The 13,630-nt window shown below is 31.7% G+C and overlaps 1 protein-coding gene across 1 annotated transcript; it reads left to right on the top strand.

Annotated features, from left to right (window-relative positions):
- Positions 1-899: 899 nt before the first annotated feature.
- Positions 900-12,323, top strand: LOC125062404 (potassium channel subfamily K member 18-like). The gene is made up of 3 exons (XM_047668308.1): positions 900-1,212; positions 9,790-10,436; positions 10,905-12,323. Exons 2-3 carry the CDS (start codon positions 9,842-9,844, stop codon positions 11,699-11,701), a joined length of 1,392 nt encoding a protein of 463 aa, XP_047524264.1. The 5' UTR covers positions 900-1,212; positions 9,790-9,841; the 3' UTR covers positions 11,702-12,323.
- The last annotated feature ends 1,307 nt before the right edge of the window (positions 12,324-13,630 follow it).

Raw genomic sequence — 13,630 nt, 5'->3', positions numbered from 1 at the left:
TTCACACAAATAGAACGTGTAAACTATAGTATAAAGTACTGATTGCTTAATATTTCGAAAGAATTCGAATGGATAGTCATTTTAACTAAAATAGTAGAAATACATTGTTAGATTTTTGTGATTTTAACCTTGGAAAATTCAAATTCAAAAATCATTTAATCATATAGGTAACACATTGTACAATTATGATTTCAAAAAAAGAAAGGTATATGAAATGCTTCTAACTTTACATTTTGCGCCAGTTCTCAAATGCGTAGAACGGAAGAGAAGAACTGGCAATAAACTCTCCGCCACTCTTTTTATTCGCCATGTTTTTTTTTACACAATGTTTGTAAGGAGCTGCAACCATTACACCATGTTCCACATGACATCTTAAGTAATTAATAATAATAACATAAATAAAAAACAAAGACTTGTTTTCTATCAGCAGGAGGCATGGTGAAATAGGAGCACGCACATACATTCTCGTGGGAACAACACGCAAACACATAGCCGACCTCACCGCATACACGAATTCAAGTACGACCAGTCACCACAAGTAGCACCCGTTCACGAGTATGACGCATGGCCAGCCATCGACCATCGGCATTCGAGTGCGAGTCGCGCGTAACACTTAAACCACTATGCTAACACTGCTGTAGTCCTTGCAATCGATATCTTAATTTAAATAACGAATGCTAAAATATTGTATGCTTTATTTTGCGGCCGTAGAGTATTTAATTATATTCAAATCATAAGTACTACAGATATTTCTATACAAAGCACATTTGATAACTATTTAAAAAACTGAATTGACACTCGGCCAATTAGACAATTTATTTTACTAATTTTAAAGTTTATAGTCTATGGTGTCTTATTGTGATAAATACTTGCAAAGCGCATGTGTCAATTAAATAAAAAGTACGCATGCGTCAAAAATGAAAGATGGCGGAAAACAAGACTAGTGTGTGGCGATGTATTTGAACTAAAATTCGTAATTATATAGAACTGGAGACTAGACAATAGTTATATTTAAATAATTAAACGCGTGTGTGAAGTCTATGGTAACGTTGTGAATTATAAATGTGATGACAGATGAGAGTGACAATTTGAAGATGTTACAGTTTCTTACATGATTGATATGAAATATAAAGGGAACAAGGAAGATACATTTAAATATGGAATGAGAAATTATAAATATGAATAAAAAAGTATGCATTTGTCAGTAACCAGGTAAGATTGTTTTGTATACCATAAACACAATAAATCATCAAATTTAAAAATAGAGCGTTCTCGATTTTCTTGTGGCTTGCATGCGTTTACCGAAAAAACATAAACTGTAATATACGTACATATTAACCTAACCTAACACTTTGAAAATATTCTAGGCTAATTTTTAAACAAAAATTATTAGTAAAATTACCTGAATAATTTGTATTATATTTTACAGCTACTACGTATTTAACTTTAATGCTTTAACAGTCCGTTAATATTTAAACAAGCACATTAAATAAACAAAAATGCCAGAAAACCTTAAATTACATTATAAAATATTTATGAGACAAAAAACTATAGTTCCCCTTCACGATATTATTCTTATTTATATTTAACTAGGAACTTCTATACTCTTTTAGTGGAACGTCATAATATATAAAATTTCAAGTGTCCAAGTCCTGTATAATCTATAGGCAACATTAATACTAATTATGGTTAGGAGGAATGTAGCCTAGAATATTCTCATTTAATTAAGGCACTGTGAAGAATGGCCTTACAATTTATTTAATCTAACGTGTCATTCGTAGTACCCAACGGTAGACGAAGTACTCGGAAACAAAAGACTCTTGAGCGAAGTATGGCCGCGTAGGCCGATAGCTACGTTATGACATAGCCGTCACCCAGGGGCAGCACAACTAATATTAACTACTAGCATTTTACACGCTTTATATTAGCTTCACCTGTATGTATGTATGTATGTAACCGACTCCTTCGGACTCGATTTTGACCCACTTTTAACGGACAGATTTAATTCAAAGTTTGCGCACCTGTCAAAGATCGATGACAATGCAATAATCCGAAAAAAATTTAACGAAAAAATAAATAATAGTTTAAAAAAACTAAAAAACACGCTTTTAAAGCACATCAAACTAAAAAGTGAAAAATAATTCCTAATTTAGGCTGAAAATGGTAATGAACAAAAAATACTGGTATTATTGTGAAAAAGCGTGGGGCGCTCTGTGCCATATTTTTCGTCTATCGACGATTTAAACTATTATTTATTTACATTGTTTCTCGTGATTTAAATTAGCATGCGTATGATACATTTTATATTTTACGCGTCTGTTTCATAATGTACGGATAAGTTCTACATAAGTTCCAAATTAGCTATTTACCTATTACTTATTGGTAGGATAAACACTATTGTTGCGTTTCACGACTGTCAGATAGCGCTATTCGTCACATAAAGTACATCATAAGTTATGAGTCCGATGAAGTGACAAGTACAATTTATCTTCCAAATAATTTGTGTTGCATAGCTATTTGGCACTTTATCCATACATTGTGAAACAGACCCTTAATATCATAAATTAAAGTCAAAATTTTGTTATAAGATAGGTATAACCTATCATTGTTTACTCAACGCACGGAACGGAATATTTTTTCCCGTGTTTGCAACATTTTTGTCTCAAGCTATTTAGCATCCCTAGATAAATCGACAACATAATATTTTTTTTTGTATTCTAGCCCGTCGTTTTTAAGATTAATGCGTTTTTATCAAACAAACCCTCCAGCTTGATATTATTAAAGTATCATTTTTTTATGATTATAGTACGAAGTAAGTTATTAGTCACTCGTAAGTTTTATGATTGCATAAATAATATCAAAGGTTTTATTAAACATGGTATTCATTAAATATATAACATATGGTTTATGTTTAAGTTATAGGATTACGAAGTAACCATACAATATAACAATATCTAAAATTTCTAGGATACGAAAAACTGGTAATTTTTAATCGAAATCAATGGAAAATCGATGAATTGAAGTAATACAAACAGTACTAACCTCATAATAAATTTATATAAAACCAGATTAAATTATATAAATGGGTGAAATATTTTCATTTAAATATATTATTATCTCATCAAGAGTAAGGAGTTAAGTAGTAACCGACAATAGCTATTGAACGTTTTAAATTGGTTGACGACGGAGTAGTAAAATTCAATAGAATATTAATAATAACTAAAGTAATATAACTGAACGAGTCGAGTCCTTTGCAGCGATCGTGGTCTGCAAACTTTGTTTATTCAGTCAGACTGTATGTAATTAGTTATGGATTCAGATGGTTCAGTGCTTTAGTTACTGTAGTTAAATAGTACTGATTTAGTTAGTTAGAGATAATCTTTTGCTTTGACAGATAATTTATACCAGTGCCGCTTTAGGTCTCGTGATCATTAGTTTTTCTAAAGGTAGGTAGATGATCAGATCTGTGCCTTTGAGTCTTGGGTCTCAGGCATGCCGGTTTCCTCATGATGGTTTCCTTCAATGTACGAGCGTTAATGGCGCACTTGTAAAGTAAATTCCATTGACGCATATCCGTGATTACAACGTACTATCAGGGTCGAGAGACGAACGTTCAAAACACTGGGACAAAACTACTCATGACAGCTGATATAGTTTATTTGATACATATATACAAATTACCTACTGTTTGATACTTTTATAGTACTTTAATTAAAAACAAGTGACAAGTGTTATACACGTATTTAATTGACTTGGTCGGGTGCAATATAACGAAGTCCTTTGCATATTCCAATCTATGTTTGTTTGAAGAGGAATTTAGTAACCTTTATATGATTCGATGCGTATGCGTTTTTGAAGTTATACTTCTTTAGGCGCGTTATGAATTGATGAGAGTGAAATTTTACGATGCGCGCGCACCGTGACACAAAATTAACAGAATTAAGTTGCCCACGGAAGATGCTACGGCATTGGACATAATTTAAAAACAACATTCGAATAGTAAATATTTATTTATTTAATTTTTCAAATGTAAACTGAACTTTATTGACTATAATGACTCCTTTTCCAGTCTTTGATTATTTAATTGTAATTAATTATTTGCATGCAATCAAAAACTATTTTTAATAATATAATGCCAAAGAAGTATAACTTCTTACGCGCTTACATAAGTACAAGCACCTTTTTTACTTTGTCTACGTTTTAGCATAGTTTCTCCGTGTGTAGACCGATATTAATAACGCTTTAACCGATTGGAAGTTAACATTGTCTATGAATGTATGTCTATTATTGACGCATTAATGATGATTCATAGCTTTATTTGAAATTATTTAAATTAATAAATGACCATGAAGGTATTCATGGTCAATTATTATTTTACAAAGTAAATAATTTTTGTAGTCTTGCGATTCATAATCGGTTTATTTTGTTCACTTAGGAAACAAGGGAATTGTTATTTATCTGAACATAACATTTGAATTATTGTAATTTACCATAGAACATAATATTACAAGAGTTTAATAGCTAAGAACAACATCCCATGTCGCAAGGCAATAATGGTTCGTTCTCGATTCATATGCGAGAATTGCAATCGCAAAAACTGCCTTCCGCTTCAATTGGCGCATCGCTACCCAGAAACTACTTGAAACTTTAATAACAGTTTTAATTTTCACTAAAGTCAATAAAAGTTGCTTTACCTTAGAAAATAACAGCTTTTGAGGAAGAAAAGGTTTTTAAACTTTAGCGATTATTTCGGACGCGGTTACGCGAATTAAAGCGAAAGAAAAAGCGCAGTGCTCTTAGTCGTATGTTATGGTTAATGTCTATTTAGATTATGATTGATTGTAGGTCTATAGTAATACACTTCTTTTAACTTTCAAGTGGATCTATAGATCTATCAATCTTCAAATCTTGAATGGCTTCATTAGTTGTTAATTTTTAATCAACGATAATAAGTAAGACGTAACGTACAAATCCGTAAACAACGACTTGAGCATCAAAACATTCAGTTATCAAACTTAATAAGTTTTAACGTTATAAAAAGCTAATTTTTTCAGGCGGTAATGGTACAAATACTTAGAATTTGAGACTATTTACAGAATCATTTAATTTAAATAGACAACGACTATAAGAGATATTATTTTAAATACCTTAAATTAAATCGGAAATTGTTACGGATAGAAATCTCTTAGAAGGTATAAAGATTAACAAAATCTCTGAAATAAATTACAAATCCCTCAATAAAAAGGAAAATTCACCGTTTACCTGGCGCGGACATCGCGACGATACCAAAATCCAATTCCAAGTGTCGCCGCCGATAAAGATTTTGCATAAATCAGTGATATAATCCAATATTACCGCGTTTTAGCCTCCTTCCACGCCTAATGTTCCCATTGAAATCTCTATTCCAATTTAAATGACTTATTTCATTACTCTGCGTACGCCCGAATGGATTTCAAGCGAGATTCGTGAGCATAAATTTTCGAATTGATAATAAAATTTTAGTAGGATATAATGGGGATTGTTATTTTCTATCAGCCATGTTATGGTGTGCTCTGTACAATATTTATGCTAGTGTAAATATCTCACTTATATGAATTACATTGTATTACGTAATTTTTGTGTAGTTCCTAATGCTCTATTTTCACCGGAACTTACTTTATTGTAACACAGTTAATACCAACATGTACTAACTTCAAGACAGAAAATAATATCCTTATTTTCTGCTTCCAGAATTGATGAAATAAGAATTTTTATTTAGACCGTAGAACCCCATTATGTGTTATTTTATATATAACTTGGGAGAAATGAGCCTGCTTATAACTTTGGTAACTGTGACCTCAGCGTTCATGGCAACATTACCTTTGCCATTGCCTTTAATTATTTATTTATTTATGTGCTCATCAGTATTCCTACAGTTAAAAATTTTGCTCCATTTATCTGCTCCTCTTATGGTATGTTCAGCCTATTTCCATTTTAGTTCTTTTGTTTTATATACAACGTCAGCAACGTTTTATAAACTAAGATCTAATATCTCTAAGAAAAATGGGGGAGGCCTTTGCCCGTAGGCACACAGAATCGCAGAAGTTATCGGAGATTAAGAAAAACAATATTTATAATGTATATATTTTGTATTTCCGATATAAGACTATAAATAAATAAATTCCAACGGTTACTCATTAAACAATTACGTTATACCTACACAAAAGCCAAAATACACATTCAAACATAAACATAAAGCACACTTTTTTACCTTTTTGAATACAAAATAAAAATAATATATATATAAGATCCATTGATCATTATAATATAGGTATATTTAATATAAAGTAAGAATAACACAGCCATTATTAATGAAAGATACCAGAGTTTTTTTATATTAATTTTACATTAAAAATAACTATTTGCTGGTAATTTGTGTTATAATCTGAAGGTATACGAAACATGGTTACGTACATAGTTTGTATTAGACCGAGGAATTTGAAATAGTTGGGTTTGCCTTGTATTATGAAGAAGGGGTGTGAAATAGTAAAAGCGACAATAAGTCATGACAGTCAGTTAAACCGTTGCAAATAATGTGTAAAAACATCAGGTCGTATAGTTCACATCTAGATTTCAGGGATTCGATACCAAAGTACTTGCAGGAACTTACATACTATGTATGTATATGTATGTATATAGCTACTATACTGTCGGTAATTCTTAAAACTAAATAAACTTATTTTTAATGTTCTCATGTGTGCATGCATATATTCTAGTGTGCCTCACAAAAGCAAAGTACTGCTTGTACTGTTTCATGAAATTTATATACATAAAAGTATAAAAAAGTATTTTTTTTTAAAGATAGGTCGTATCTCCTTGGATGTACTTAGCTGAAAGCCAATTCCGCCACTCGCTACGTGGAATGAAATTATCACTGAGAGAATTTCTGAGAATTTTTTTCTTTTTGTGCCGTGATGGATTCAAATGTTACAACATATGTAATGAAATACATGTTACACGCCTACTTAACAAACAATTCCTGTATATTTCCTAGTAAAACACTTTTTTTAAGACTAACCTGCGATCGACGTTCGTATCAATCACATCCACTTTGCTATGAACGTGAAGAGGGTTAAGTGCGTATTGTTTGAGTTGTTATGTTATTTCGTTTCCGGAGTCGTTGATTTATCATAATTGGCTATAGTAATTTATCATATCTTACTTTATTACACTATTTATTTTATTTTCCTCTCTTTTACGAGTACATTTATTTTTATAGCGATTATTTTAGATAGAGCTCTTTATGTTACCTTATGACTTGTAAATATCAAAATACGATAATAAAAGTATATGATAATGGACCGCGTTACAAAAGATCAAAGTGCGTGATACTAATGAGAAGGGGAATCAAAGATTGTTGCTTGCGCACAGGATCATTTTTATACAACAAGATATAGAAATTATATAATACATTCGATATTTTTTCACTTACTGCATAACTACGTATAATGTGGATTGTATTTTAACAAATATATCGTCGTTAACTAAAATCTAATTGTTTTAAGCTGATTCCTAGCACTAGTGTTTCAAATATAAATTATTTTTGTGTTGCTTTATAATAGTCTTTATAACATCACACTCAACGCTTCATAATAATATATAACCTAGAAACCAATCTAACATGATACTGAAACTCACTTCTTGCAATTGATTCGAACAGTATTAATAATGTAAATGCAATAATTCTTAGTCCGGAGGTACATTTAAACTATAGAATAATAATTCAGAAATGTGACTCGTACAGAAACAAATAATAAGATGCCCCCGAGTTTTCATAAAGACGTTTTCTCATGTAGGAAATACAATCCCTTTAAGTAGAATCACAGTGATAGTTAGCGACTGTAATCACGTCGACAAAGTTTCTTGTTCCCCAACTTGGGAGCACTTGTGTCGCAATCCAAAGGGTAAAAACAGAGTGTTAGGAAGTTCGTTTCGCGGCCTTTATTAGTTTTGGTCTTCCTCTATCTTAACCGCTACGGTTTCGCTAAAATTCGAAATGTTTAAAATCTGGCATATTGACATCATGGTCTGGAAGTTTCGCCATATTTGACAGACTACAAAAAAAGTAAGTCAGTCATGATAGTATGTGTGTTTACAATTTACTTTTGTTATTTATATAGCATTTATAATTCGACGCTTATGCCTTTTTTGGAGCTAACTAAGAAGGTAGTTGTAATCTCTCTCAAATTACCGTCATTGCACTGCATTTCAAGAATTAGATGTATTCAGGTGTAAACGACATCAAACTATAAAAAAATGTCATGAGACATTAATTCCAGATCGGTGCGTTTAATTTCTCTATTTCATTACTGAGAATTTTCCTTACTCTTTTTACTCATGTCCAAAAGAACGATATATATAATTATATAGTTCCTACAATTAATTATCACGATTTAAATTTAGTAGTTTTTTTATGTTTAATACCATGACTCTTATGACTCCCGTATATTACAAACGTATTTAATTTTGACCGAGAGAACTTGGCGCTTAGTTTTATTTCTAATCCTTAGAGATTTGGTTACAGTTCGACAAACGAATGTTACGTAGTATGTGCTAAATAAATTAATAGTTATTAATTTTTTTATTCTACATTAAGTTTCACAGCACCCCGTACAAACAATAATATCATATGGAATTAAATGATTTGTAAGATAATATATAAATAGTTATGCAGAACATGATGCTTTGTAGGAAGTAGAGAATCGATCATTATACAATTGTATTCTCTTAGTGGAAACTAACCAAAACTTCCACGTACTTGGGTCAAGTTGTAGCGAAGATAATACATTATGCTGTACTTAGTCGGTTTTGCAATTCTGAGAATGTGCTATGATTAAATTTTCAACGCCGAGTTACGATATTGTTTGTGGAATTTTATTAGAACGTTCATGCTGTTAAATATTGAAGAATTAAAGAAAATTATTTATTAAATTTTTTTAAAGTCTTAAATGAGTGACCTTTTTATGATTTTATTTTCATTATAGGGTCTTTCAACATAGGATTTGCTGCTTAACAAAATAGTAGTGTGATTGAAAATGCAATAATTTATCATAATGCTTTTTAATAGGTATTTTATGGGTAATTTTAACTTGATTTGAGTTTTTGCGTTTGTGAACATTGTGGCAGTTAATAAGTTACATTTAAAACTGCAAGTAGTTGATTTGACAACGGTAGATGTTTGAATTAAATTCACCATCATAATATTCCTGTTAATATAAAAAAGTTTCACCCTTTCTCTAAATAGAGTTAAATTTAAGAAGCTTCGCAAAATTTAGCATCGTATTTCATGTTTTCTGCAAAATACATTTTAATATTAATAATGTAAAAGGCGATTGAATGAGCAATATATGAGGTACATCAAAGATATTCGAGATTCACCAATATTCAAAATGCTTTGAATTATTTCTTCTCTATGGTAACATGAGACACGGTTTCATGTGGATTATTTTCTTTGAGGAAAATGTATTTTCATTTACGAATTATATTGGGCTAAATCTTTCTGTGTCACGTAAAATTATACTTACTTCTTTAGTTATGAGTTTAGGTTTTGTACATAAAATACCTAATTATGACCTTACAAAATGCGTTATGTCATAAAGTAGTTTAAATAAAAGGCCTGGGTTATGCAATCTAGTCTAAGGATTTATTTTTAGTACGTACCTCTGTCATATGTAATAGGTTATTATTGAGTGATACAGCTATATATTGTATGAAGTATTTTGTTATTTAAATTGTGTTTAATTGTTTCAGATTTCGCATGTAAAACACACCGTAAACAATGATCTGAGAATAATTTAAAGACATGGACAAGACCAAGAAAAAGAGTCATGTCAATGGTAAATACAAGAAAACTAAACCAGATAATTGTGACGATACTGTAACAACGTGCTGCTTTTGTATAAAAACTAAAAAAAGTAAAAAGAAAAGCCTTATAGCTGGATGTATAACAAATCTCGGAATATTTATAGTTCTTCTCATTTATACCTTATTAGGGGCATTCATTTTCTTAGCTATCGAAGGAGGTGCTGCTAAAGTACACCAGAAAACTTTAGCGACTACATCTTACCAAGCTACTGAAAGTAAGAAACCTATTGCCCTGTCTAAAGTAAATAATAGCATCGCCCAAGCATCAGCTGAATTAAGATCACAAACTGTAGAGAGTATATGGGAGATAACGGTTTCACTAAACATTTTATATAAAGAAAATTGGACAAGACTTGCAGCTCAAGAAATTGCGAGATTCCAAGATAAATTGGTCGCCAGAGTGACTGCTGATGTAACTGAACAGTATGGTGGTGCAAGAGCTTTGGAGTCATCACCAGCTCTTGTATCAGATGACTACGAATGGAATTTTTCTAAAGCATTTTTATATTCACTAACTGTTCTTACTACTATCGGTGAGTATTTTGCGATATGTTAAATTTTTGCAAAAATCTTAATATATATAAATTACGTGTCACGTTGTTTGTCCGCTATGGACTCCTAAACTACCGAACCGATATCAATCAAATTTGCACACCGTGTGCAGTTTGATCTAACTTAAAAGATAGGATAGCTTACATCTCAATTTATACCCGCAATATTATTTTATTGCAAAATATTTGTTTATTATTTGATAGTCACAATTCTAACAGATAGCGCTGTGTTGAAAGTACCAACGTTACACATAAGCTACAATTTAATGGCATAACCACCCATGGTGGTCCCCATGACTGGTGTTCTCCTACCATTTCCCTTGAATAGTTTACTACTATGTAATATAACAAAAATCTTAGCCACAGCAACGCTTGGCCGATCTGCTAATAAAATATATATATAATTATTATTTATTACCTTAGTTGTAATCCGTTTATTTTTTGTTGCAGGCTACGGTAGTGTGGCTCCTAAAACTGCATTAGGCAAAATAGTCACTATAGGATATGCCGTTGTAGGTATACCTTTAACGCTTCTATATTTATCAGTGGTTGGAGCTCTCCTATCTAGAGTAGCCAGAAGCATATTCAGTAGAACTCTGTGTTGCTGTCTTTGTGTCAAGTGTGGGTACTGCTGTCTCGACGAAAGCGCAATTACATCAAAAGAAAGGAAGGAAAAAGTAAGACGACCAGAAGATTATAGAACTCAAACCTTGCATCTACAAGAACCTTATTACGTTCGATCACCATCTGGTACAATTATATCAGCATCCCAAGCTAACAGCCTTAGCACAAATTCTATAAAAGATAAAAATGTGGGATTAAATTTTCTCAGAGATTGTGATTCTATGAGTTGTACAGATACCGATTCAAAGGTTTCACTAAGTGGTTTTTCAATTCTCGCTCCAATTTCATTATGCCTAGCTGCTATTTTCACTTACATTTCTTTCGGCGCCCTCATTCTCTATCAGCTGGAGGGTTGGAGCCCAGTAGATGGAATCTACTTTTGTTTTATGAGCTTGAGTACAATCGGTTTCGGTCACTTAGCTCCTGGTATGACTCAAAGAAACGGTGCATCATCAGGTACAGTTTGGTTCTGTTCCATTTACATTATAACTGGTCTCGCTCTGACTGCTATGTGTTTTAATATACTTCACGATGAAATCGTTCATCGACTGAGACATCATGAAAAAATTATGAAGAGTGCTACTCAAAAAGTTATGACACCGGAATTCCTACAAAGGTCCTGACGGGATGAGAGTGGGAACTTAACTGATGACTCAATGCTTTCTTCAGACGGAGAGGCGTTACCAGAAGTTTTGCACCACGTGTCTAGGTCTAGATTTAATGGCGGAGCGTTTCGCCGATCTGTATACACATTGAAAGAGGAGCCGGAATCCGATAGAACAAGTTCTATGTAAGCAGCATTCATTGATACAAGAAATAACAATATTGTTTTTTAAACATAGGTTTTAACAATTAAAGGAATTCAGAGGACTGAAGTGTTGATAACTATTATTATATAAGCAATTAGTGCCAAAATACTAAGTATGTATGTAAAACGGATGTTACTTGCAGAGAGAAGTTTTAAACAAGAACTTAACATTAATGTGTTGTCTTTTAGGGAATTGATTTTAATACACTCTACTGAACTTCAATGTAAAAATAGGAAATAAATCCTTGAACTATTTAAATATTTTGCAATATGTTAGGCTAAAATCACTTCACATTTTTTAATCTGTTACGGAATTGATTTTAAAGTGTTTTGATAGTTTAGGAGTTTAGTTGAGAGCGTGCGGTTTTTATTACATGACTAAAGTCATTTTTGTGCAATTGACACGTAAAAATATTAAACTTTTAAGAAATAATGTTTATTTGTTTTATTATTAATCCCTTAGTTTTACAATATAACAACCTTAAACATTAAAACATACGTGTCTTTGTCTTCTATTAGTCGTTCGATTGAAGTTTTTATTGCAACATAAATTATAATAACGTGTAAAACTGTTTATGTAACGATGCATTTCTTTTAAACCGATATTGTGATAGCAATACGTTTTTGGAGAATTCGATTTACAGACACCCGCGTTGAGCCAACTCGGCCCGGGTGGCGTAATGGAAACTTCCCCCTATATCCTACTACTTGAAGCAGGGTAGCAGTTTTCCCTAATTCATGTGGTATGAGAGTCTACTGCACATATGTACAGTCCATCTCATTAGTTGCCAATTTCGGTAGGAAGGTGACAGCAGAGTAGAGGCGTAAGCGCCCTGCTAACCAACCCTAACTCACCACCATAAAATAACTGCATATTAATTTATTCAACTGGTGATAATACCTTTCCTATAGTGTAGTTCGTTTTGTAAAATGTTATATCTATAAAACTTCAGAGTCTTAAATCTGTAGTGGTGTATGTCCAAATATATACTTTGAATTAATTACATCAATACCTACAGCTCATACATTTTATTTTCATTTCAGTTTGACTCATAAATTCAACATATGAACATCATTTATCATGACACTTTCCACATTTTTCATTGAATAAATTCAGTGAGGTTTTTTAAAAATGATAGCATATTAATTCTGAGGCAAATATGTGTGTACTTAGTCACGTTTTGCCGAGTAATCTTTTATGTAGGCGCTGGATTTAACATTTGATGTATTCGAGTAGCGGTTTTTCATAAAGTTGTATTGACCTGTCCACCGAAAGTGGACAAACACGACCTACTAAAAGGCCGTATTTTATTATTATAGTTCCATAATGGAACACATATTGTTAGTGTTGTAGAAATTCTTACGTCAAGTACTGTTAATATGTCAAATAGAAGACACTAGGACACAGGCAATCCTACTGTGGGGGTTAATGCACTTTCTCTTGAGTCTTCTTTCTTTTCTTTTTTTTATTTATATTTGCAACCGTCGTTAGTGCTAAATAAACTTAAAAAATAATAAACTAAAATTTTTCTAAGGAAAGGTATATCCAAGTTAGAAAATTACTTAAAAAAATAGTTTTTCCTATACGTGCATCGATTATTCAATAATGCATTTAATATATATTTATTTTTGATAAAATATAATTAAAAATCTCGACCAAATCGTTTAATTAATTTTTTATTCAAAATTGTTATTAAATCTACTTAATAACTGTACATCACACATTAGTTTGTAAGGCCACAAA

The sequence above is a fragment of the Pieris napi genome, chromosome 2 (genome assembly GCF_905475465.1).
Source record: "Pieris napi chromosome 2, ilPieNapi1.2, whole genome shotgun sequence".
Classification (NCBI taxonomy): domain Eukaryota; kingdom Metazoa; phylum Arthropoda; class Insecta; order Lepidoptera; family Pieridae; genus Pieris; species Pieris napi.
This window is presented reverse-complemented; position numbering and strand designations above follow the sequence as displayed.

Bases quoted from the DNA above. Each gene is read 5' to 3' on its own strand.
- LOC125062404 (XM_047668308.1), top strand. From the start codon at position 9,842: ATGGACAAGACCAAGAAAAAGAGTCATGTCAATGGTAAATACAAGAAA. The intron at 10,437-10,904 runs GTGAGTATTTTG...TTTTTGTTGCAG, and splicing joins AACTGTTCTTACTACTATCG to GCTACGGTAGTGTGGCTCCT.